This window comes from Mytilus californianus, unplaced genomic scaffold (genome assembly GCF_021869535.1).
Source record: "Mytilus californianus isolate M0D057914Y unplaced genomic scaffold, xbMytCali1.0.p SCAF_7, whole genome shotgun sequence".
Lineage (NCBI taxonomy): Eukaryota > Metazoa > Mollusca > Bivalvia > Mytilida > Mytilidae > Mytilus > Mytilus californianus.
Genome location: NW_026262723.1, coordinates 82,802,380 through 82,825,128, shown reverse-complemented (window position 1 = coordinate 82,825,128; position 22,749 = coordinate 82,802,380). Strand labels below are relative to the sequence as shown.

At 31.8% G+C, this 22,749-nt stretch overlaps 1 protein-coding gene across 1 annotated transcript; it reads left to right on the top strand.

The window, feature by feature from the left end:
- The first annotated feature begins 255 nt into the window (after positions 1–255).
- Positions 256–17,127, top strand: LOC127708472 (uncharacterized). Its single transcript, XM_052213340.1, has 10 exons — positions 256–348; positions 2,432–2,623; positions 7,658–7,767; positions 8,221–8,356; positions 8,505–8,630; positions 9,022–9,174; positions 10,424–10,531; positions 11,331–11,384; positions 15,148–15,223; positions 16,419–17,127. Exons 1-10 carry the CDS (start codon positions 297–299, stop codon positions 16,744–16,746), a joined length of 1,335 nt encoding a protein of 444 aa, XP_052069300.1. The 5' UTR covers positions 256–296; the 3' UTR covers positions 16,747–17,127.
- Positions 17,128–22,749: the final 5,622 nt, after the last annotated feature.

Genomic DNA, 22,749 nt, shown 5'->3' with positions numbered 1-22,749 from the left:
TTAATTGCTTAAAAATTGGTTAAATAATCAAACTAATTTTATTATATTTTATACAAAATTTAATGATAATAAAAATAAATCAAATGATATCACAAATGTTCACTCAATTATATACATTGTATGCTATATAAGTAAGATAAGAATTAAAAGGAACCAATAAAAACAGCTAATTATGTTTAGAATACTGTCATAGCACATAAGCTTTTAAAGCACTGTTCCTAAGTGACGAATTTAATCGAGGAAATAATTGAAATATATTTCACAAAAAATAATCAATACCAATTCATACAGCAAAAATGAATGTTATAATGCAGCTCTTTATTTTGACGACTTGCATCTCATTTTCTGGTAAGTTATGCATCTCATTAATTACGATTGCTAAGTGTTAAGAAGTATTTATATTAACAGTGATATGCATATATTCTTTATACAATATAAAATACATTTGTACCGACTTAATCTTAGTGAGGGTTTTTTTTTTGTATGCCAACAATGTACCGACATAGTCTTAGTGAGGGATTTTCTTTTGTCTGCCAACAATGTACCGAGGGATTTTTTTTTGTCTGCCATCAATGTACCGACATAGTCTTAGTGAGGGATTTTCTTTTGTCTGCCAACAATGTACCGACATAGTCTTAGTGAGGAATTTTCTTTTGTTTCCCAACAATGTACCGACATAGTCATATATCAATTTAAACTAGATCGGTTCACTTTAAATCGATTTAAGTCCAGTGTGAACGCTTTGAATCGGTCTAAACTAAAACACGAAAAGAGGTAGTTTAGTTTGAATCTATCTATTGTGAATCGATCCTACCTTGAATATGAACGCAGAGAACGATTTAAAGTAGTACGAATGAATCAAAAACAGATTTCGGCATGCATATAGCAAAAATACATGTGCAATTTATCACAAAAACTGTAAGAATAACAGTATCAACATTTGAACTTGTAATTCAAGTGAAGAAATACTAGTTACTTCATCCATTATTGTTTTGCAAGCGTGTGCTACCCAATTCGCGGGAAATTAACACATTTTAAATATTTCTATTTATAAACAGTGTTTACAATTTCACGGATAATAAGGTTAGATCGATTGCATGTTTACTTGTAGTGTGAACGCAGTGATTCAGATTAGACCTATAGAGATCGTTAGGATTAAAGAAAATGTGAGCGCTAATTGGTATTTAGATCGATTCAAAAAATGCAAGTGTGAACGGGGTCTGAGATGACACCAAGGAGACAATTGGAATCTAAATGGCCCTTTTATTTGTAATAAACAAGATTGCAGTCGTTGTCATGCTAAGCATACTCACAATTATAATTCAAAGTCTAAGAAAACAGGAAGTAGGTGTTTAACAGATCCAATATCGCACACACGTTACAACTCATCAATGTTGAGCTGCTTTCCAAATAAGAATTCATTTTGTTCAGTGGTATTGGAGAAACCAGTAAGAAATTTTTAAATTTTCATCCAAAATATTGAAAAGTTATAAGTATCGGCAAACAGGATATAGGTATCTGACATTTTTAAAAAAGTGTTCAGACGCTATATCTTCCCTTTGTCAAGTTGTTGAACAAATTTGAAGTTATTCTTGTTAGTAGTTTCTAAGAAAAGTGTGAAGAAAATATTCATTGGACATATGGACGGACGGACAATGTGATTGCAATAAAACGCTACTTATATAGTCAATCCCTACTCCTATAGTGGCGGTTCCATTCCTAGAGTAGGGGACTTACATGTTTGAGAATTAACACGGATATTTTTTCGCAAACTCGCATTTTTAAGTTTATTACTTCAAATGTTTGAAAGCGAAACAATTAATCTCGCATTGTTGCCAGTTGTTTAACAGTCACATTAATAAATGCATGTACATATATCTGATTTTTGAGTATGAACGATTGTTGAATTCAGAATCATTTAAATTATTTTTACTGCAAATAATAGTTATCTCTGCACCAGGAAAAGCAGCTCTTCATTATTTGGTGTTTCTTGTCAACATTGACCTGACATGGATTTTTTTTGTCCTTTATTTTAGGTCCTTTTTGGTCGAATAGCTCTTCAAATGTTTTAGTTTTTATGCATCTTTGGGTTTCAAATATTCGGCTTTGAGCGTTCCTGATAAAGGTTGATATAAAAAAGTGCTTATGACACATGACACTTATGAAGTACTTGTTCTCCTTTTTTTCCTGGAAAATTTGGTACATGATCTGTCATAATCGTTGATAAGGCACGAATTAGATTAGAAACAGTGAAATAGGGGTTTTAAAATTAGATTGCTAAACAGTTGTTTGGTTTTGAAACATTGTCAAAAAACAAACAAGTGTGTTTACAACTTCTAAGAGGTTCTCTCTTCATCGGACTTGTAGAGAGTAGTTGGCATATGCGTTTGTTCATTAGTTGAAATAAAACTTTTAGGTCTTCTTTTTTTAGGCTGTTCAATCTTTATCGGATTTCCCAAAAGTAACTGGACAACGAGTTCCCAGGTGTGCTCTTTACCAGAGATTAACAACATCAACACCACTGACATATTTGTTAATTTATTAGAGAACACGACCGTTCAGGAAGATGATAAAGCTTGGACTGGAACAGTAATTAAATACACAAAATTTGCTGCTTTCAGAGGTATATCAAGTGTCTCAATGATAATTGCAAAATTCTTGAAAAACGATTTAGTTCAGTAAAAGACCATTTTTCATTCGCCAAATTATATGTTCAATATTAGAGGAAATAAACAGAGAGTACATTTCAGAACACTAAACACAAATAATAAACCACGAGTATGTTACGAGCGATTCTTTTTGGATTTCTCCCTTGTTAATCAAACTTAAACATAAAAAAAATCAAACTTTTCTATATCATAATCTTGAAGAAGGTAGTAATAGAATTGAGATTGGAAACGGAGAATGTGTCAAAGAGACACCAACCCGACCAAAGAGCAGAAAACAGCAAAAGGCCAACAGTTGGTCTTCAACGCAGCGAGAAAATTCCGCACCTAGAGGTGGGCCCCTAGACAATAATGTATACTAGTTCAGCGAAATGAACTCCACACTAAACTCCGAAACATATAAATGAACCAAAATTTAAAAAAACATAAACGACAATCAGAGGCTAGAGGTTCCTTACTTGGGACATGCGCATAAATGCGGCAGGGTTAAACATGTTCTGTGAGGTCTCGAGATCTCAACCCTCCCCTATACCTCTAGACAATGTGGAATAAACAAATACGCACAGTAAAACTCAGTTTAAAAGAAGATGTGGTATATTTGCCAATAAGACATCTCTCCATTAGAGAATAAACGACATAGTAAGTTAGCCTGATATGTTGATAAATTTTTGCAATCGTAGTTTAAGTGCAGTACCATGGTTTGCATATTAACACGTATTACACATCTTTTTTTTTAAAACTAATATCAGAGACATATTGTGTTATATGTTTCTGGTAATATACTTAGAAAATATCGTTTTTTAACATACTTGAAATATCAACTTGGAATATAATTTGAAAGTGACTGAAATCATTGATCTATAAGAATATATAACTGTCTAAGATTATGGTTTGTGAATTAAATATTTTTTGTTAATTTGCTGGTTTTTTTCTGTGACTTCTTATTCACTGAATCGTAACATAAATTGGATGCTTATCAAGGATTAAATCAGATGATATGTACTTGAAAAAAATAAGTATAATTATTGATTTTTAAAATTTACTTACTTGTACTGTAGAGAAGTTTTTAAAAACTATGTTCCAAAAGGAGTTTTAAGTCCTCAAAAGAAATGATTTATACCATTAAGGGCAACATTTGATTTGGAGGTCGAGCAATTTATGTTAAATTTGAAATGCGAAATCTTGTTATCGAAATTTTCGTTTATGAAGACATCTTGCAAGAATCCGCAGTGAAAATTGATACAGGTGTTGACTCTGATCTTATTATATTAAAAGAACTAAACATTGAACAAAAAAACGAGACAACTCAACTTTGAAGAAATGGAAAAGAAAAAGAAAAGTAAGAAAATTCAGATTAAAAGATTTAGAAATGAAAACAAAAAGGGAAGGAGAAGAAAACGAAAGAGAGAGAGAGAGAGAATTATAATGACTACAAATAGAATAGAAAAAAAGAATTCATGTTTAAAATAAATGGAAAAGCAAATGAAACAAATGGAATGAGGCAAAGGTGTAACTCAAACTATAACAACAAACGAAATGAAATTTGATGTTAGCAAATATGTGAAAGTTATTGCACTGTTCAAAGAACCAGAGGGTCTTGAATGACCAAAGAATTCTTGGACTTTACTTTTGCAACTTGTCCTTGTTGGCAAAGCCAGATAATTTACAGTACTTTTGCGGTAAAAGAGAGTTCAAATTATGTTTTAATAAAGAAAGCGTTTTTAAAAACATATACGAACTAATACCAACAACTAAATGGTTTAAAAAAAAAAGATCTCCAAAATTATGTAGAATTTGCAAGAAAAAAAGGACTGTTGTTTATAAGATGTGCCAGTAGTAAAAATATCGATAAAAGTTATGGCAATTTATGACAGTTTATTGTATCTGAAGAGTTTAAAACTGCATTCAAAGAAAGGGGAGAAATACCAAAGGAACATTCAAACTAATAAGTCTAACATAAAGTGACAACGCCATGACAAAAACGAACAAGACCGAAAAAAAACCCAGTATACAAAAAACTATATAGAAAACTAAAGACTGAGCAACCCGAACCCCATCAAAAATTGTTAGTAATCTTATGTGCTCCGGAAGGGTAAGCTGATCCTGCTCCACATGTGGCACCTGTCGTGTTAAATTGATATTACAATCCATCTAGAAGAGTATAAAACTGATAAACTTACAGAAGAAGTAACTATAGCTGATGAATATCTCTAAATTGAAAAAGTGAAAGGATAAGATCTGCAAAAGAAATCCACATATCAAATATTTTTTTTTTATACATATAAAACTAGTAGTAGTATTTCAATAAGCAGAGAAAGTCAAAGGATCCAAATAATGGACCTGTTTACAGTTATTCCAAGAAAAAGGGCATGTATTATCTGAATGTCGGAACTGCCAAAGAAAAAAAGAAAGAAGAAAAATAGCCTTGTTCCTATAATTTAATCTGTAAATTTTTATCAAAACTGAAAAGTCTCCCGTATAGGTCATGACCAAGAGAAAAATATTAACCTTTTGTTTGTAAAGGTTTTATGTCCCATTCTATTGATTATATTCATCTTCAATCCGTCCTCATTAAAAAAAAAAAGGCGCTTCTCGATCTTTGTTATTTGAGGGCGTTTTATTGGTATAATTGTTTTGATTCAGGATGTAGAATTAGGTTTTGTAAATGTTCCCCTTCATAATGTTAATTTAAAGTAGAATTGTAGGACTTTATATCAGGATAAGTCACTTCAGGAGTACGACCTGTTCTTGTAAGTAATAAGCCAAGCCAAGACAATATTTTATTTTTAGAATTTAGATAAAATTACTGATATTTTGCTGTCGTGATATGGCAAAGCGTAATAATGCTGGTGAACTGAAATTCAAATTTCACAAAATGAGGTTAATTTATCCAACATGATAATCAATGCCATGAATGATAAAAATGATACATTTACTGAAAACACGATTAAGCATTCAACATTGTCACATGGCCAGCTTCAATCAACTTAAGAACATGATCATCAACTGACAGTCATCATGAGCAAAACAATGAATTTGAACGAGGTTGATGAATTAGCTGTTTGTTATGATAAGCAGTCGGGCATCCTGATCAGAAAGTGGAGATCACTGACGTACCTTCAGATAAGGAATTGGGATTGTAAATAAAATATTTATGCTAAACAAACACCTGTAAAACATTTTAAGCTTAGGTCATGCAGCACCAATGTTTTGTTATTAAAGAGTAAATTAAAAACCTATCAGAAACATTTCAATCATTTCTTTTGGCAAATTCAACCAATTGATAAACCATTTAGCATAGTATTGATCGACTGAGAGGATTATTCGTAGGACAAATTTGGAAGACTTTATGCTTGCTATAATGCTTGAATCAACCACTTTTCTGGGGATTTCATCCAGTATTTGTAAAGTTTTTGTCAACTTTTTGCAATTTCTTAAGTCTATTTAGAGTGGCCATTGTTCAAATTTATATAAGAAATTTCTCAAAAAACATATGTATAATTGGGTATGAAGCAATATAAATCTCATCGTGAATCTTAATATGCTTTAGAAATTAATTTGAATCCAATTTAGGTTGGAATAAAGGTATTTGTTTACTCAAATGCAGTCAGTTGAGGATGTTTTAGGTTTTGAAAGATAATAAAAAGTTTATTGAAAGAGAGTCAATATATATATTGCATTGGAAACAGTTGCGAATATGCTTTTCCATTTGTGTTTTTACTCCTACAAATATTCCTAATAATCAACATATTATTTACAAAAATCAAAGATAAGGTATAGAAAGAAGGTAATCGTTTATACTTTATTTAAGTATCGAACTTATCAGAATATGCACGATGCATTTATGAGGGGCGTGGAAACATGTTTTTCATTTGAGTTTTATTGAAATTTTTCTGTGTTGCTTATAACAAGTGCAAATCCCCTTAAAATCTTATTCGGTTATAAATAATGTATGTGGAAACAGAGACGAGACATGGTTTCTACAAAATATCATGATTGTGTCCGTGAAACATTTGAAAATATAACATTGTTTCTATACGAACAAGGAAAGTGAATTGTGGAATATTGAAATCATCTCCTCTGTCGTAGTTGAATGATGAGCCTTTTCATTTTGAAGTGTATATTCATGACTATAACAATGATAATGTTTATTTTATTTAATTTCAAAACTGTCATAGAAGTGGGAGGTTTAGCTATTAAAATGAAGCCAGCTTTAATTCACCATTTTCTTCGGAAAAAATCGTCAGGTTTTATTGACTTCTCCCGTTTTGAATTTACCTTGAAGTTCGGTATTTTTGTTAATACTTTTTTCACCAAAAACAGCAATAACAGCTGTCATGATTCCTGGCATAGAATAGACTATAAACAAACTGCAAGTTATCAAATCTGATGAACACTTAACCTTTCTTCATATAGATTTACAATAATATAATGTTAGTTATATCAAAGAAAAGGGTTTCTGTCAATTCTACTTCATTCTCTATTGCAGATCTCTTCATTTTGACTACTTGTCAATGGACATTTTATGCTGATATCAATTTTTTTAGAGTTTGGAATTAACAAACACTTTGCGTTAGGTTGCAAGGCCGGTGATTTTCTCATGGACGAAATGTCCACCAACAGTGGCCCGACCTAGTGATTGCATACTATAGGCTGGCATGTTCACTTTCGAAACAACAAATATAATGTAAAAATACTGTCATTCATCGCCATGTACACAGTTAAGACTTAATCTATTAAGACAGAAAGAACATTATTATAGAACTACAAGTATGATGAATAATGTAGAGATATGCTTAATATGCAAAGCAAACACAACATTATAATTAACGCATGCTATCCTTGTCCGATATCAAGTGAAATTCACCGACCTAACTAATTGTTTCTTTCTAAATATTGTTCTATCACTGGCTGATAGAGGTAAAAAACAAACCAAAAAAATAAAATCAATAAAAATTACAATGAATGAATTTGAATGTTTTGATTAAAAGGATGTGGAAGAAGTAATTCATCTGTTGATTCTGGCAAAGACGTAAAAACTGTGGAAGCTTGTTTACGACATTGTTCTGATTATTCAGTTGCTTCGTACTTCGTCCTTAAGGTAAGTTTAATTCAGGCTGAACGAAAACGGTGTTTGTAGGGGGAAGTTTCCTTTTTATAATTCAATTTCTGTGTATTGATCAATTTGTATTTTGTAAATTTTACATTTTTTAGTGACAGTAAGATTTATCATACGCAATACAGACTAATAATTGGATAGAAGCGTAAAAAATGCATATGATATTATAATATTTTAATATTTATCTGTGTTTCAATTCAATATCAAATCTCTTTTCATTGTTATGCATTTTTATCACGAACTGTTGTTTTAACCCTTTTATCCTTTTAAATGTTTTATCGTCATGTATTTTCGAAAATTAATTCGACATTACATTTACACAAAGTATACCTAATTTCGTTCTTTCGAGTCTTTAACTATAAAAAATTGAAAGACGTTTCGTCTTGTTCCTTTGCTTTAAATTTATTGTATTGATATGCTTCTGTATTTTGTCAGAGTTCTAGATGTTATTGCCTTTCTGATAAACCTGATATTAATGGTGATGTAAATGATTGCAGGACAGAATGTACTAACGCCAGCTACACTCCTTGTTTTTCTGGTCGGTCAGCTCTGGTATTTTCATTTGTTGAAGGTAATATAAATATGATGGTAGATCACATATTTCAATTTCAAACCATTTCTGATATTGTATTCGATACTGAAAATCTATTACATATGCGACATTAAAATCACGTTGTCTATCGTATTCATTTGTAGCAATACTATTTTTTCTTTTACAGATATCAACATAACGACAACAAACACGTATATAGAACAAGAATGTGTCACGACAAATAAAGACCAAAACAGGTTTACTATCAGTGACTGCAATGAAAAATATTTATACGGATGTAGGAATACATCAAGTGAGATTTTCATTATTTACAGAAATAAATAATTATAAATCCTTAAGCAGTGAAACATTTAAAAGTAACAATTCGATACCAGATTTGTTGTATTTCATCTGTGGGCTTATATGAATAAGTGAAATATATACTCTGGCCATCAATAAGAATGGCTAAAATTTCTTTAACAATAAATGTACTGTTAATAGACCATTCGAGAATTCATGACACGATACCTTCGTCGTTTTACACTTAAACTATTTTAAAATTGTGAATTACATCATGAAATTATAATTCGTATCGGCCTGACATCTAAAATTATTATATTTATATATCATTATATTTGAATATGATATATTTATAAATGAGTATGATTATTAATAAATGTTGTATTTTATATTAACAACTGTAGATGTGCTATTAAGAAAATCATGGTATGAATATCAAGAAATATGTTTAAAGGAGGGACGTCACGCATTGTTTAACAGACATACTATAGGAAATGACGTAAACGAAAATGAAGTTTTCTGGACTCCAATCTTTAGGTCTCATACAGTGGTTTCAGGTGATTATTTAGAATATTTACTCCTTTTGCCATCATCGTTTAATATCTTTACACTGTACTTTGCTAGTCTGTATATGTTACCACATGTTTGATATTGCTGTATTACCATTTATTATGTTTCGAACATAAATATTGTGTTATATTCAATGTTAATTTACTATAAAAATACGAAAACTGCGTAAAGATGAAAACAGAAATGACAATCATGAAAATAATAAGATTATGAGACAAGTCAATAGTACCTAGCAACTTACGGACATATAAGGAAAGACGAATATGTACATCAATGTAAATTAAAAATTTATGCAGTTCGATATCATTTCCAAATCAGGAATGGTGTCATTAACATAGTAACATTTGTATGAGAGTGGGAAACACAAAGTGTATACGATCATTTGTGTTAAAGGCATATGATAACGATCTATCCACTCATTATGGTATATGAACTTATCCCCTTCTTACTTTTGTATTCTTCGTTGAAGTAATTGTTTTCTTAATTTGTCTTTTCATGTATTTTAACCATAACTATTGTTCTCTAAATAATCTGCTAGAAGGATTCCGTGAATGTTTGACCGCAGTGATATCAACATCTTGTTTTCACTTCCAGTTAAGGGTACTCAAGTTCTTTTCTGGGGAGAAAGGTTCAATTTCAAAATAATAAAAAACGACAATAAAATTGGCAATTGTACAGATTCCCATCACAGCATATCTATATCATTACTTTTCTATGTATCGTTCGTTTAGACAAACTTTTTTCTGCTACAAGAAGAAGCTCAACATATCTAGATAATTTTATATATAAATTTAAATCACAATAAATAGTAAATGAATAATGGAAATCGAATTCTTTGGATTTTTGTGTGTGTGTGTTTAGGGTGGTGTCCCATTGACATCTATTCAAATTCTCCGTATTAATGGTTTGAAAAATCTCATACCTTTGCTTACTTCTACTGTTTTTGCTCTCTGGTTTATGATTGTCTTATTAGCAATCATTATACATCTTTTGTAATATCAATTATAAAAGAGAGGCGGAAGATACCATATAGATATTCAAACTCATTAGTCGAAGACAAAATGACAACCATGTCAAAAAGAGAAAAACGACGAAAAAACAAACAAGTGTCTACAAAACACAATATAGATAAACAAAAGACTGAGCAACACGAACCCCACATAAAACAGCAGGTGATCTCAGGTGCTCCGGAAGGGTAAGCAGATCCAATATATGAAAACGTATTTATATTTTCAGGAAAACATTCAGGAACAGATGTTTGTGTAGCAGTAAAGAAAGGAGAGACAAATGAATTTACCGTAGAAGAATGTTCAAGAAAGTTTCCATTCCTGTGTTCCCGGTTAAGTTAGTGTGCAATTTCCCTCCTTCATTCTAGAGACTTCATATCTTATATATTGTTTTTTTTAATGTAGAAGAATTAACTCCCCCCTCCCAAACTAAAAAAAAAAAAAAAGAAAAAGAAAAACACAGATAATAAACAAACAAAAGAACAATTCCCCCCAAAACCCAAGCTAAATGACATCTTTAATAGACGATTTCCAGAAGCGAAAAACAATGTAAATATAATGACATAGTCTATTAGAATTCTATATGTTTATGTATGATGAAGGATGAAATTTTTGCATAATCGTAATTGTTTTGTTCTAAAAACTTGAGCAATAATTAGTCAGTAGTCATTGTAAAAGGGTACATTTAATCTCCATTTGTCTTATACCATTTAAATTTAAAATTGTATATGCGATACCTCAAACATACAGCGAAAACTGCTGACCAACTAAAATAGCCCGTTGAACTTCAATATATATGTTTTATGTGACATACTCTATCAAATCAGGAAGGAAACCACACATGACATCACAACACTGTAACATTACTCTCTATTTGTATGAAGTATATTCCGTTAACTTTCGACCCGTTTGTTGAGAGTTGTTTCGCTTCACCAATTTTCAGTCGTTTCAATTTCTTCTTGATTTTTGACCTTCTGTCAGTCATAAATTTTAGTATTACTGTGCTGAATTCTTTAGAGCATTTATGTCGAATATCTCTTGCTTCAGAATGAAATAAATAATAATGTGTATTCAGGTATTATATCAATAACAGAATTCAACGGTGTAGTAAATATGCTCATACTAATATGTTTTAGTAAAGAGGAATACGATCGCTTACAGTCCACGTATTGTGACACTTCCTGTATCTGGTAAGGTTTTTTTGTATATAGACGACAAAAAAAGTATCAAAACACAACACAGAAAACTAAAGACTAAGCAACACGAACCCCACCAAAAAACCGGATGTGCTCTCAGGTGTTCCGAAAGGGTAAGCAAATCCTGCTCCACTTTTTTACTTTTTCCTCAAGTAACATTTTTTTTAATCTACTGAGTATCATCACCTTTGCATTTAACATAATTATTTGCTTTTTATAAATATATTGAACCTAAGCAAACTTCACCCCCTCCCCCGCAACATACAATTCGTTCATGGAGGAGAGTTGAGAAATAAAACAATACAACATACAGACTTAGTACACACATTAAAAAGCTATAATTACATCAACAGTGCTATTACATATATGGACATTTTCCTAAGTCAATACTCAATTTGATTCAATCAAAATTCAATATGTTCATATCATACACATATTATTTAGATCATATAACTAGCAATGAATATATATGTACGTCATCTCCTGTATACCGTTGCTAACTTCATACAGGAACTTCTTAGGAAGAAAGAAAATAAGTTAGCAGTATCCTCTAACTTTACTTTCCGCTGTACAGATGATGTTCTCTCACTAAATAATTCAAAATTTGGTGACTATGTTATACGCATCTATCCTATCGAACTAGAGATAAAGGATACAACAGATACAGTTAAGTCTGTCTCATATCTTGACTTACATCTAGAAATTGACAATGAGGGTCGGTTGAAAACAAAACTTTACGACAAAAGAGATGATTTCAGCTTCCCAATTGTGAACTTTCCATTTCTATGTAGCAACATTCCCGCACCGTCTGCATACGGAGTATATATCTCCAATTGATACGATATTCGCGGGCTTGTATTTCCTATCATGATTTCCTTGATAGAGGGTTGCTGCTCACAATGAAGTTATTAAACCAAGAGTTCCAAATGGTGAAGTTGAAATCATCCCTTCGTAAATTTTACGGACGCCATCCCTAGTTGGTTGACCGTTATGGAATATCCGTTTCACAGATGATAGCGGATATGTTCCTTATGTCGTAACTACAATCCCGTTCCCTTTTCACGAATGTGACCTACCGAATTAGTCTATTTACCGGGTTTGTACTAACATGAGCAACACGACAGGTGCCACATGTGTAGCAGGATCTGCTTACCCTTCCGAAGCACCTGATATAACCCCCAGTTTTTGGTGGGGTTCGTGTTGCTTAGTCTTTAGTTTTCTATGTTGTGTTTTGTGTACTATTGTTTGTCTTTTTCATTTTTAGCCATGGCGTTGTCAGTTTATTTTCGATTTATGAGTTTGAATGTCCCTCTGGTATCTTTCGCCCCTCTTTTATGGCAGTTAAAAATAAGAAAGCATGAATGGATACTTTACAATACAATACATATATTAGATATTGGTATTTAAAATGATGATGTGTGTTGATATGAATACTTATACACAGAATGTACATTATAATAGCATTTTTGCACGATTAGAAACCTCTTTGATTCTTTGACAATTATATACATCTTTAAAAATGATTCCATGTTTAGCATAAATAAGTAATATATGGACGGATGTAAATATGTTCAAATATAGAGGACAGTTCGTTTGTAACCAGTTGAGATTATTAGACAGTATATCTTTTTTTTTAATATAAGCATGATTTGAACATTTGAAAAGGAAAGGGTATAAATTTGCATGGTTAGCACCACAACGATAGGACGGATCTGAAATAATATTGACTATATGAAAATCATAATTCAAGAAAGAAGCAGAACATCAATGTTGTGTCAAAATATTAGCGTAAATATGAGCCAAGAGACTTTAGAACGTAATATTATGCAATTGTTTCCCGGACTTTCGCGCACACTATTGTAGTGTTACTATTGTTACGTATCTACGAATCTTATAGAATCATAAAGCATCTCAACTAGCAAGACGTAATTTTCTTTACACAAGTCTAACAAATAAATAACCCTCAAGATTTTGGTGCCGTGACGATCACTGATACAATTGTCACGAAAATAACCAAGGAAAAACGAGTTTGCTTTAACTGTTTCGGTAATCACAAGGTTTCGGAATGTCCCTTAGAACTATAGTTACTGGCGAATAAAGGACTGATAAGTGATTTTTGTGAAGGAAAGGCGTAATGTGAAAATTTACAAAAAAAAAAAACTTTCAATGTGCTCTATTTACAGAACTATAATGGTTTTGATTATTTATCGTTTTAAAACAAGTTAATTTCTTTAAAATTTGAGGCCCCCAGAAAGTCGTAAATATGGGCCAAGAGACTTTAGAACTTAATGTTATGTAATTGTTTCCTGGACTTTCGCGCACAATACTGTAATGTAACGTAACGATGTTGTTACGTATCTACGAATCTTATAGAATCATAAAGCATCTAAACTAGCAAGATGTTATTTTCTTTCCACAAGTCTAACAAATTAAGAACCCTCAAGATAATGATATTGAGTTTACGATTTCCAAATTCATAATGTTGATTTACTTGAATTTTGAGATTCAATTATATTTTTTTAATTCGGTTCTAAATTTACTTAAACTGTCAATATTGCAGGTAGAAGTATGTAGGTTGTTCCATTGTTCAAGGAATGAACGATTCCTGGGTCAATGATAGTCTACAAAAAGTATTTTCTATCATTTTTATTATGAATAATTGTACTAGAATTTAACATAAAAAGATCTGTTACAATTTTTGCAGCATCAAGCTGCAGTTGTTCCTCTTGTTTGCTACAATATCCAGCACCCATATGAACAAAAATTCACAGTCATATTCAGTAACTAAGTTCTTTCTACTTAATGTTTACTTTAACTTCGTAAGAATGTTTCGACACAATTTTACGATACCTTTGACATGGGTGTGTTCGAAAGTAAACCAATAAACCTAAATACTTTATAACAAAAACACAAGTACAATGAAGAAAGACAAATATTGTCCTAATATAGCACTGGATAATATCATTATACACAAGTAATAATCAACAAATTAAGCGTATTTATCTTAAAATCATACAATATATCCGACATCCGACCAAGAGAATAAATGATGACGTGCCATAAAGACAATCCGAGACCGATTTGGAAGATTTGTTTTATTTGCTATTTTAATCTTAAAGAAACGTTTTAAATGTATAACAGGCTACACATTTAATGTATTTTTTTCTATACAAACTTCGTTTCTTGTTTTCATACATTCCTGAAAAAGACATTCGGATGAACACTTTTATTCGTTTTCGTTCAAAAGTTAGGTAATTAGTAACTCTTAAGGCATATTTCAAGGTACTGACAACTTTTGCATTTATATTAAAGGTTACAACTTGCTTATCCCCGTTCATGATTTCTTGGTGATATTTTTTAGTGTAAGTTAAAAAGGATAAATATATGTGCGTGTGCTTATAACAATTCTCAGCTCATGTTTTCATCATTGCATATATGATCATTAATACTACGATAATCAAAATGCAGTGTATTTGTTCGCCACTCTCTGAAGTAGATATTTAAAAGATAAACAGATTCCTCCTTATTCTGAATTACTGTTTCAAAAAAACTATTTGCAGTTATTTTGCTTATAACTATCACAAACACAGAAAAATCAAATCAACCTGTACGATTTCTACATAATGAAAGTATTTTGCCATTACAGCTGAATGCGGGTAACATGAATGATACTTTTATTTGTTTTGGAAATTCCATTAAAGAAAAACGACTTACTTTTATTTGATATTATAAAGTTACGTTTTCATTTTTATTTTAGTCGCAGCGGCAGAACTTGTGGTTATCATTATCCTGATATATCTAGTTGTTATTATCAGTTGTAAATCATTCAAACGGTAAATATACCATGCGTATTACGAAATCTTCGGGTTACTTATATATTATTGCTTTTAAGGTCCTGACAAATCTTACTTTGTGGAGAACCACACCGATTCCCACAACAAATACACCGAAGATGATATCATCAAAATTCTGGACTTTTTGATCGACAACATATTAGTTGAGTTTGGTGTCTAAATATTTCAGCTGACAGTCGGTATTCCAATGTGTACTATTATTGTACCCCATTACTGGGCGACTTGCTTTAGTATTCATATAATGCAGAATCACACAGAACAAGCAAAAAGAATCAGCAGTTTTCAAAATATTTGAACTTTATTTTTAGATATCACTCAAGAACCCACATTTCAATAAGTGCTTTCATCTCAAATATCCTAGTGAACTTAGGATTAAGAATTCTACCGACATTTGAATGTCTGCTTCATTTCTTGTTCTTTTCCGCGATATTGATACTAATTGACGACATCAAACTAGAATCTATGACAAACGTGATGATTTCAACTTTCCAATTGCCAACTTCCCATTTCTAAGCTGTAATATACTTTTTGTTCCATCGCATAACGTTTACAAATCTAAGTTAATACGTTACATTCGTGCATACTCACACTATACACACTTCATTATCAGGATTGTACTCTTCACACAAAAAATGTTTCAGAATAGTGATGAGAAGAAACAACTAAAATCGACAATAAAAAAGTTTTGTTTTCATCATCACAAATTAGTTGATCGATACGATGTCTCGTTGTTTCAACTCATTAGCGACATGTTATCGCGGTCTTAGATCTTCAAACATACATGCATGCATACCAGGAGACCAGTACCAAGTCGACAAACCCAGTATCGCTTCTAATAAAAAAACATGCAATTCACTCATTTTTATTGTTACCTCGATTTGTCTCTTTCTAATCGAGATATGAGCAGCACTGAAGTAATGTTGCCTTGATTTAACAACATTTGAAGATTTTCGATTACATCTGTAGTCTACTAAATATCCTATTTACTGGTTATTTTCATATGTTCATTTATCCAAACTATCTTGTAAGTACAGTTATAGTTAGTTGGTTTTTTTTCTTCATTTAAATGCAGTATTTAATGATGAGAAATTTTGCACATTACGATGCTTTTTAATCTAATATATATGCTAGTCGGAGGATTCAGATATTTCTCACTACATGTATAATTTTACAGAATACGTTTTTACAAAGAACAGCTAAAGCAAGTAAATGAAAGGTTACCTGGTACAGAATTTTCATCATATACCGGAATAAAAGATACTAACGAAGAGGTAAATAGCCCAGGATATAAAGAATTGTCAGATAACTCGCAACAAAATAATGAAACGGGATTGGAAGCATCAAAGGACGAAGTTGATAACCAAGGTTACCTGATATCTACACAGCATTACCATACAATACCGGAAGTGGAAGTACATTACGTGGAGGCAAATGCAGCAGAAAGTTATGAAGACGAAGAACACATCGACAAAGATGGCTATTTAGAACCTGTTACAAAATAGTGTTGGTTGTGTGGGGTGTGCGTTAATGATGATTTACATGTATTGCATTGATCGTTGAGAAAAACATAAAAAGAAATAATTACGATCTTTGTTTTAACGTTTTATTCCAAAGAAAAAGAAAATAGAACTACCAAAACAAGTTAACAGAACACTAATGCTTATATAATACTATTAAAATCTCAAAACCTAGAATCATACTCTAAAAGATGTTGTTTTTTCTATGCCTTTAAGCTGGTTATCACAGAAAATGCTTCTTATTTAAAGTATAACAGTTGGCCAAAAAAAGAATATTTGTCTGTGTTGTTCCAGTAGTTTAAGTTATTTGCTTATAATATGTATGCTGTATAAAAAAAAAAATAAAAAAATTCTCGAACACTTTGACTCTATATTTTTAAAATTTGATGTTTTTTTAACAGTATTTAACAGTGTTTTAGCATATAAACGCATTATTTTGAAAACTCTAATTCAATGTTAATCAAAGGTAGTACATTTTGTTCACGAAGAAACTAAAAGACTATTAAATTTATGTATAACATGGTCTGCTGAAATTATAAAACATTTCTCTTAATATGTCCGTTGAATTCCTTTTTTTATTTTCATACTATTTGTTCTATACCTTACTGATTAAAGATAAAACAATAATGTGTCTGAGGACACGAATGTATCCGCTCAAGCTACTTTCCAAGTTAAAAAGGGGCATAACTCTAGAACGGTAAATGACTTACTGCCCATGTTGTAGTTCTTAGCATTATGCATGAGTTACATAAAGTTTGGATAAGGCAAACTTAAGTTGGAATTAGAAAACTTAAAAAATTGCAATTTTCCAAGTTATAAAGGGACATAATTCTAGAATGGTAAGTGACTGACTGCCGAAATTCGAACTCTTATTGCGAATTTTGGTGTAGGAGTGTCATAAAATTTGGACGAGGAAAACTTAAGTTAGAGTGTGGAAACGGAAATGGGCTAAACGGACGGTCAAGGGTAACACTTAATGCCCCTTTGCCTAGCAGAGGCGAACAGACCTGGAGCAAAAACAAATATTGGTAAACGGGGCTGTGGGGAAGTGGGCAAACAGGTATGGCGATCGTCTACAATGGAACAGGATTTAGAGTGATTTTGATATTTTTATAGAGTCAGTAAACATAAGTAACTTTAAGATCAGAAAATATTGATATTTTTTTTTATATTTTTGAGTCAGCAGTGCCACTTCAAAGTTGGACAAAGTCTAAAACCGGCTTATTGATGGTGTGTTTGAACTTTTTAAAACATAAAAAATCCAGACAAGAAATAATCAGCTATTATCTTCATGGTCAAAATACATATATAAATATATCAAAGTTTCGCTCCATAGCTTCTCCCTAAAATCATAAAATCCCGCGTGTATTATATCCACTTTTTTAAACATTTTTGAAACTGGTTCTAATCAAAACAAAAGTAATAACAATGGCGACATCCATTGCCAGAGAAGGTGAACACAGTTCTGACCAATTGTTAACGAATTCACAACCTATTATCAACTCACCATCTTTGAATATCAACAAAAGGTCTAGCCCTGATAGTCCAGATAACCTCGCTGCAACCAAAAGCAAAATACACGACAGATTAGGTGACATACGAGATATCGATAAAAAAAGACACAAGGCTGACCAGCAACACGTAAACCCATTACAGACAAGGTCATTGAAGCACTCATCAGTCCAGATGTTCTCAATACAATTATTTCAGTATTGGCTGAAAAAAATCAGCGAACACTAATTGAAGAACAAGTGCATAAATGCATCGCAGCACAAGTTAAACCATTTCAAAAGTCTATCGATGAACATGAAGCCAAAATGTATGACCACGCAGAAAAAATATGCAAACAATTCATATTGATAGATAAAATAGACATTCAGTTAAAAGAAAATTCGAGAATTTTGGACCTTTGGGGTTCCGAGCTTGAGGCACTCCATAAAAATCAAGGATATGGATAGTAGGTAAGAAAGCCAAGAGTAGTATTTTCGTCGGACCAGTCTCCGGTTTCATAACATCCAAGTACCAGTTGATGGACGCGGAAAAATTCTTCACCCAGTCAATACAGATGACAAAATCCTAAGGATTTGCAACAGCAAACTTGGCCTCAACCTCTCTATCAACGATATTATTAGAAGTCACGTCATAGGTAAAGCTAAATATTGCAAGTGTCAAGTCATTGTCAGATTTATTTCTTACCGTAATAGAGACATTTTATATACAAACAAAAAAATATTTGAAACACAACGAAGATGGTATTTTCATTACTGAGAATCTTACCAAATTCAGAACAGACCTGACACACAAACTATCCCATGAAAAAATATAACAATCAAATACACGCCTTTTGGACCTCACAACAGTCTAATAATGGAGAGTAAAACTGTTTGAACAAAACTTAAATGTGTTTCTGTTTTTCCTTTTTTTTTATTTTGAGCTGTTCAAATAATTGTAATACAATATATATTGACTTTTTTCCAGGTATATACCATAAGCACCTTTACTTAACTCAACTATTATAATAGCAGACAGATAGCCTCATCCAACGAAAGCTTTTTTGTCTTTGGTTTTGCTTTACTTATCTGAAAACTGTATTCACCTGAAATTATAGGTCGGTCAATTTAAAACGTATCCAGAGTATCCGATACGTTGACGTAAACGCATCTTGGAGAATATGCTAAAATAATTACCACGATTGCGAGTATTACCCGATATATCATTTTCAAAGAATAACAGGAATTGTATGTGGTCATAACTGATTTATTTGCATCTGTTTATTGTTGAATGCCTCATTTAAACTTCGAACAATAGAGGTCGGTAAATTCTAAACGTCTCCTTATCTGGAGATATACTTTCCAAAAACCAACATATTATACCGAGTTTTAAGGTTCATCATAACCTTTTTGCAAATATGGCCGTATTTACAACACAAATTTCACTCTGGGTACAGACAAACCTATGCATCTGGAAAAGTTTAAGAGCAGAGCTGGATCTAGATATATAAAATTTAAATGCATTTTAAGTTTCAGTATATTAAAAACTTAACTGGATTTTGCTATTCGCTTTTTTTTCATTCCTGCAGAAGGTGCCAAAATAAACTAAGTTTGGAAAGATGTTTGAGAAGCTCCCCTCATATAGTCAATGTTGTGAGTTGTATTGATTTATATGGACAATAGAAGGACAATAGAGATCTGCAAACAAAAGGTGATTTAAACTGTGTAACTGAGTGGACCGTATCAAATGAAAATCATGTGTTTGTTTATTTTGCAATCTTCTTCAGACTGAAAAAAAAATTGCACATCAAAATCCAGGTATTTTTAAAATTTTCTGGAACATAAACTACATATAACCGGTACCTTTATGTATCTAGGTCCAGCCATGCCTTTAAACTTTCCTGTATACATCGGTTTGTCGGTACTCAGGGTAGATTTTGTGGTGCAAACACGGCCATATTTTAAAATTCTTTAAGGTTTATGGTATAAAACACTTCTGTAGGCCTGATTATTACGAAATTTTCAAAGTGTATCATATAAAAACAGGAAAAATACTGATTAAAAGAGACGTGTCATTTTGTACTTATACCAAAGGGAAACGTCGTTCACAGAGATTATATTTATTGTATAATTGCATTTAAGGTTCATCATAACCTTTTGGCTAATATGGCCGTATTTACACCACAAATTTTACTCTAAGTACAGACAAACCTGTGCACCTGGAAAATGTTTAAGGCATGGTAGAAACTAGATAATTAAATTTTAAATGCATTTCATGTTTCAGAAAATTATAAACTTTTCTGGATTTTGCTATTCATTTTTTTCATTCCTGCAGAAGGTGCCAAAAATAAAATAAGTTGGGAAAGAGGTTTGAGAAGCTCCCCTCATATAATAAATGTTGCGATTTAAATGAACAATACACGCCTGGTATACCATCAAATCTCAACCAAATGGTTAAGCGAGAAAATATTTTACTGGCACTTCCTGTTGAGCTTTTCTGGTATAAAATATCAAAAAATATAGATAGGGTAGGTCGACTTTTCGTCAATTTATTGTTAATCTGTGAATATTTTGTTTAATAGGAGAATTTCATACAATATATAACTAAATGAGATCTTGTCTCGTTTATTACTCGGACCAATATAATTTAAAATGATAATTTAAAAAGACATCGGAATCACTTTTTCCCCGCAGGTAAGTACGGCCAGCTCAGTGAGTTTTTGACAAAATGACAGTGAGTTCATCAATAAAGTTAACGAATATATCAGTATATTAGTCTTTTTTCTTATCCATATAAACGTATAACAGTTTTTCTTATTTTTTTACCAATATGATTTTATTAAAGGGAGATTACTTGTCAAATTCATGTTCAACGATTTGACTCAAATTCTCATATTTGATTTATAACATAGTAAAACGTATATCAAAATTAAAATAATTAAGTTTATCACATTAGGATAAACTGGTTTGATAAAAGTAGAACTCCGTTTTTCCCGGAATCAATCCTAATTGTTTCCGAAATTTAGTCACATTTCATAATATGTCATTTCGTGACGTCATTCATGCGTTGTTAACCAAGTGCAAAGGCTGTCAGCATAGTTAGCTAAAATCCCACCCACCTCCCCATTCACTCTCCAAAAATAAAGATAAAATTTCTGCTGCTGTGTTGTTCAAATTTTTCAGGTTATTGAAGTGAACGGATGCAGTAATCATACAGAGATGTAATATGTGTGTGATATAGCCGTACTGCTACTGGAACTAACAATTCAGAATGAAAAGAACGTGCCATATTGCTCGTGAATGATCACTTACTCCATAGATGATAGAACTGAGAAGCCAAAAAGAAAATATTTCCATCTTCTAACTTTGAGACGCCAGTTAATTGATTCGAATACATTTTAAATTAATATATTTTCAAGATTATTGACAGTTCATATTTTTATTTCATCTATATGACATTTAATTCAGTATTATTATCATTTCAAATTTGTTGTAAATTCAAAATAAATAAGTCGTTACAGTATAGCCAGCGGGATATGGCAAGATGAAAATGAACATGGCCCCACATTGTACGCTAGCTTATATTTGGGGTTCTCTTCTGTGTTCCCACAGAGTTTAGCTTGGGTCTTTTTTGAATGTACCAAAGAGACCGGTTCCTGAATTGGTCCCAGTTCGGAGCTCAGGTGTTCTCTTTGAATTTTAATAAGCTTCAAATGTAAACCAAAGAGTTCTTGGGGGAATATTTTCTGCGTATCGGGTCTCATTTTCCATACGATCTCTCTATTTTATAGCAAATAACGTAGAGGATTGTAGCTTTCATTGCCTACCAGCGAAGCACAGGCTTGCCAAAAATAATGGTTCGGCGGTTTGTACGTTCATCTTGCCTTATCTTGTCTGCGCAAAAAATTCATACTGTGGCCATATCATTCCAAATTCTTTGTTTATTATATTTATCTTTGAATACAAAAGGAGAAACTATTATTATCCGCGAAAGGGGTTGATCGCAATTGAGACATATATTAAACGAAATCGAAAAATATGGTTGATCGCACATGAGTCATGATGAGACATATATTAAACGAAAGCAAGAAATTGGTTGACTGCACATGAGACGTGTATATATATATTAAATAAAAACAGTTACGTATCTTTTATTAAGTCTATAATAAACAACTAACAATGCATGGACTTGATAATATATCTCAGCATTTCGTGTGTACATTAGTCTAGACGCCATCTAATGAAGGTTCGGCTAAATAAAAAAAATATAATAAATTTTGTACCTTATTGTTAATTGTGAGGAATGATATTTTGCAAAACTAAAGCCTCTTGTCTATTGTTTTAATGGTCATACGTGGCATGAAGCAGTTCTTAAAAATAAATGCACGAATAAGAAATTAAAACCTGAAAAAGTGACACAAATAAAGGCAACAGTAGTTAACAGCTGTTCAATAGTCATAAATCGATTAAGCGAAAACAAATCCTGGTCACAAACCAA

What these genes read in the sequence shown, in the direction of transcription:
- LOC127708472 (XM_052213340.1), top strand. Translation starts at nt 297, where the DNA reads ATGAATGTTATAATGCAGCTCTTTATTTTGACGACTTGCATCTCATTT. An exon ending in ATTCCTGTGTTCCCGGTTAA is followed by an intron (nt 10,532 to 11,330) that starts GTTAGTGTGCAA and finishes AATATGTTTTAG; the next exon opens with TAAAGAGGAATACGATCGCT. An exon ending in TGTGACACTTCCTGTATCTG is followed by an intron (nt 11,385 to 15,147) that starts GTAAGGTTTTTT and finishes TTTTTATTTTAG; the next exon opens with TCGCAGCGGCAGAACTTGTG.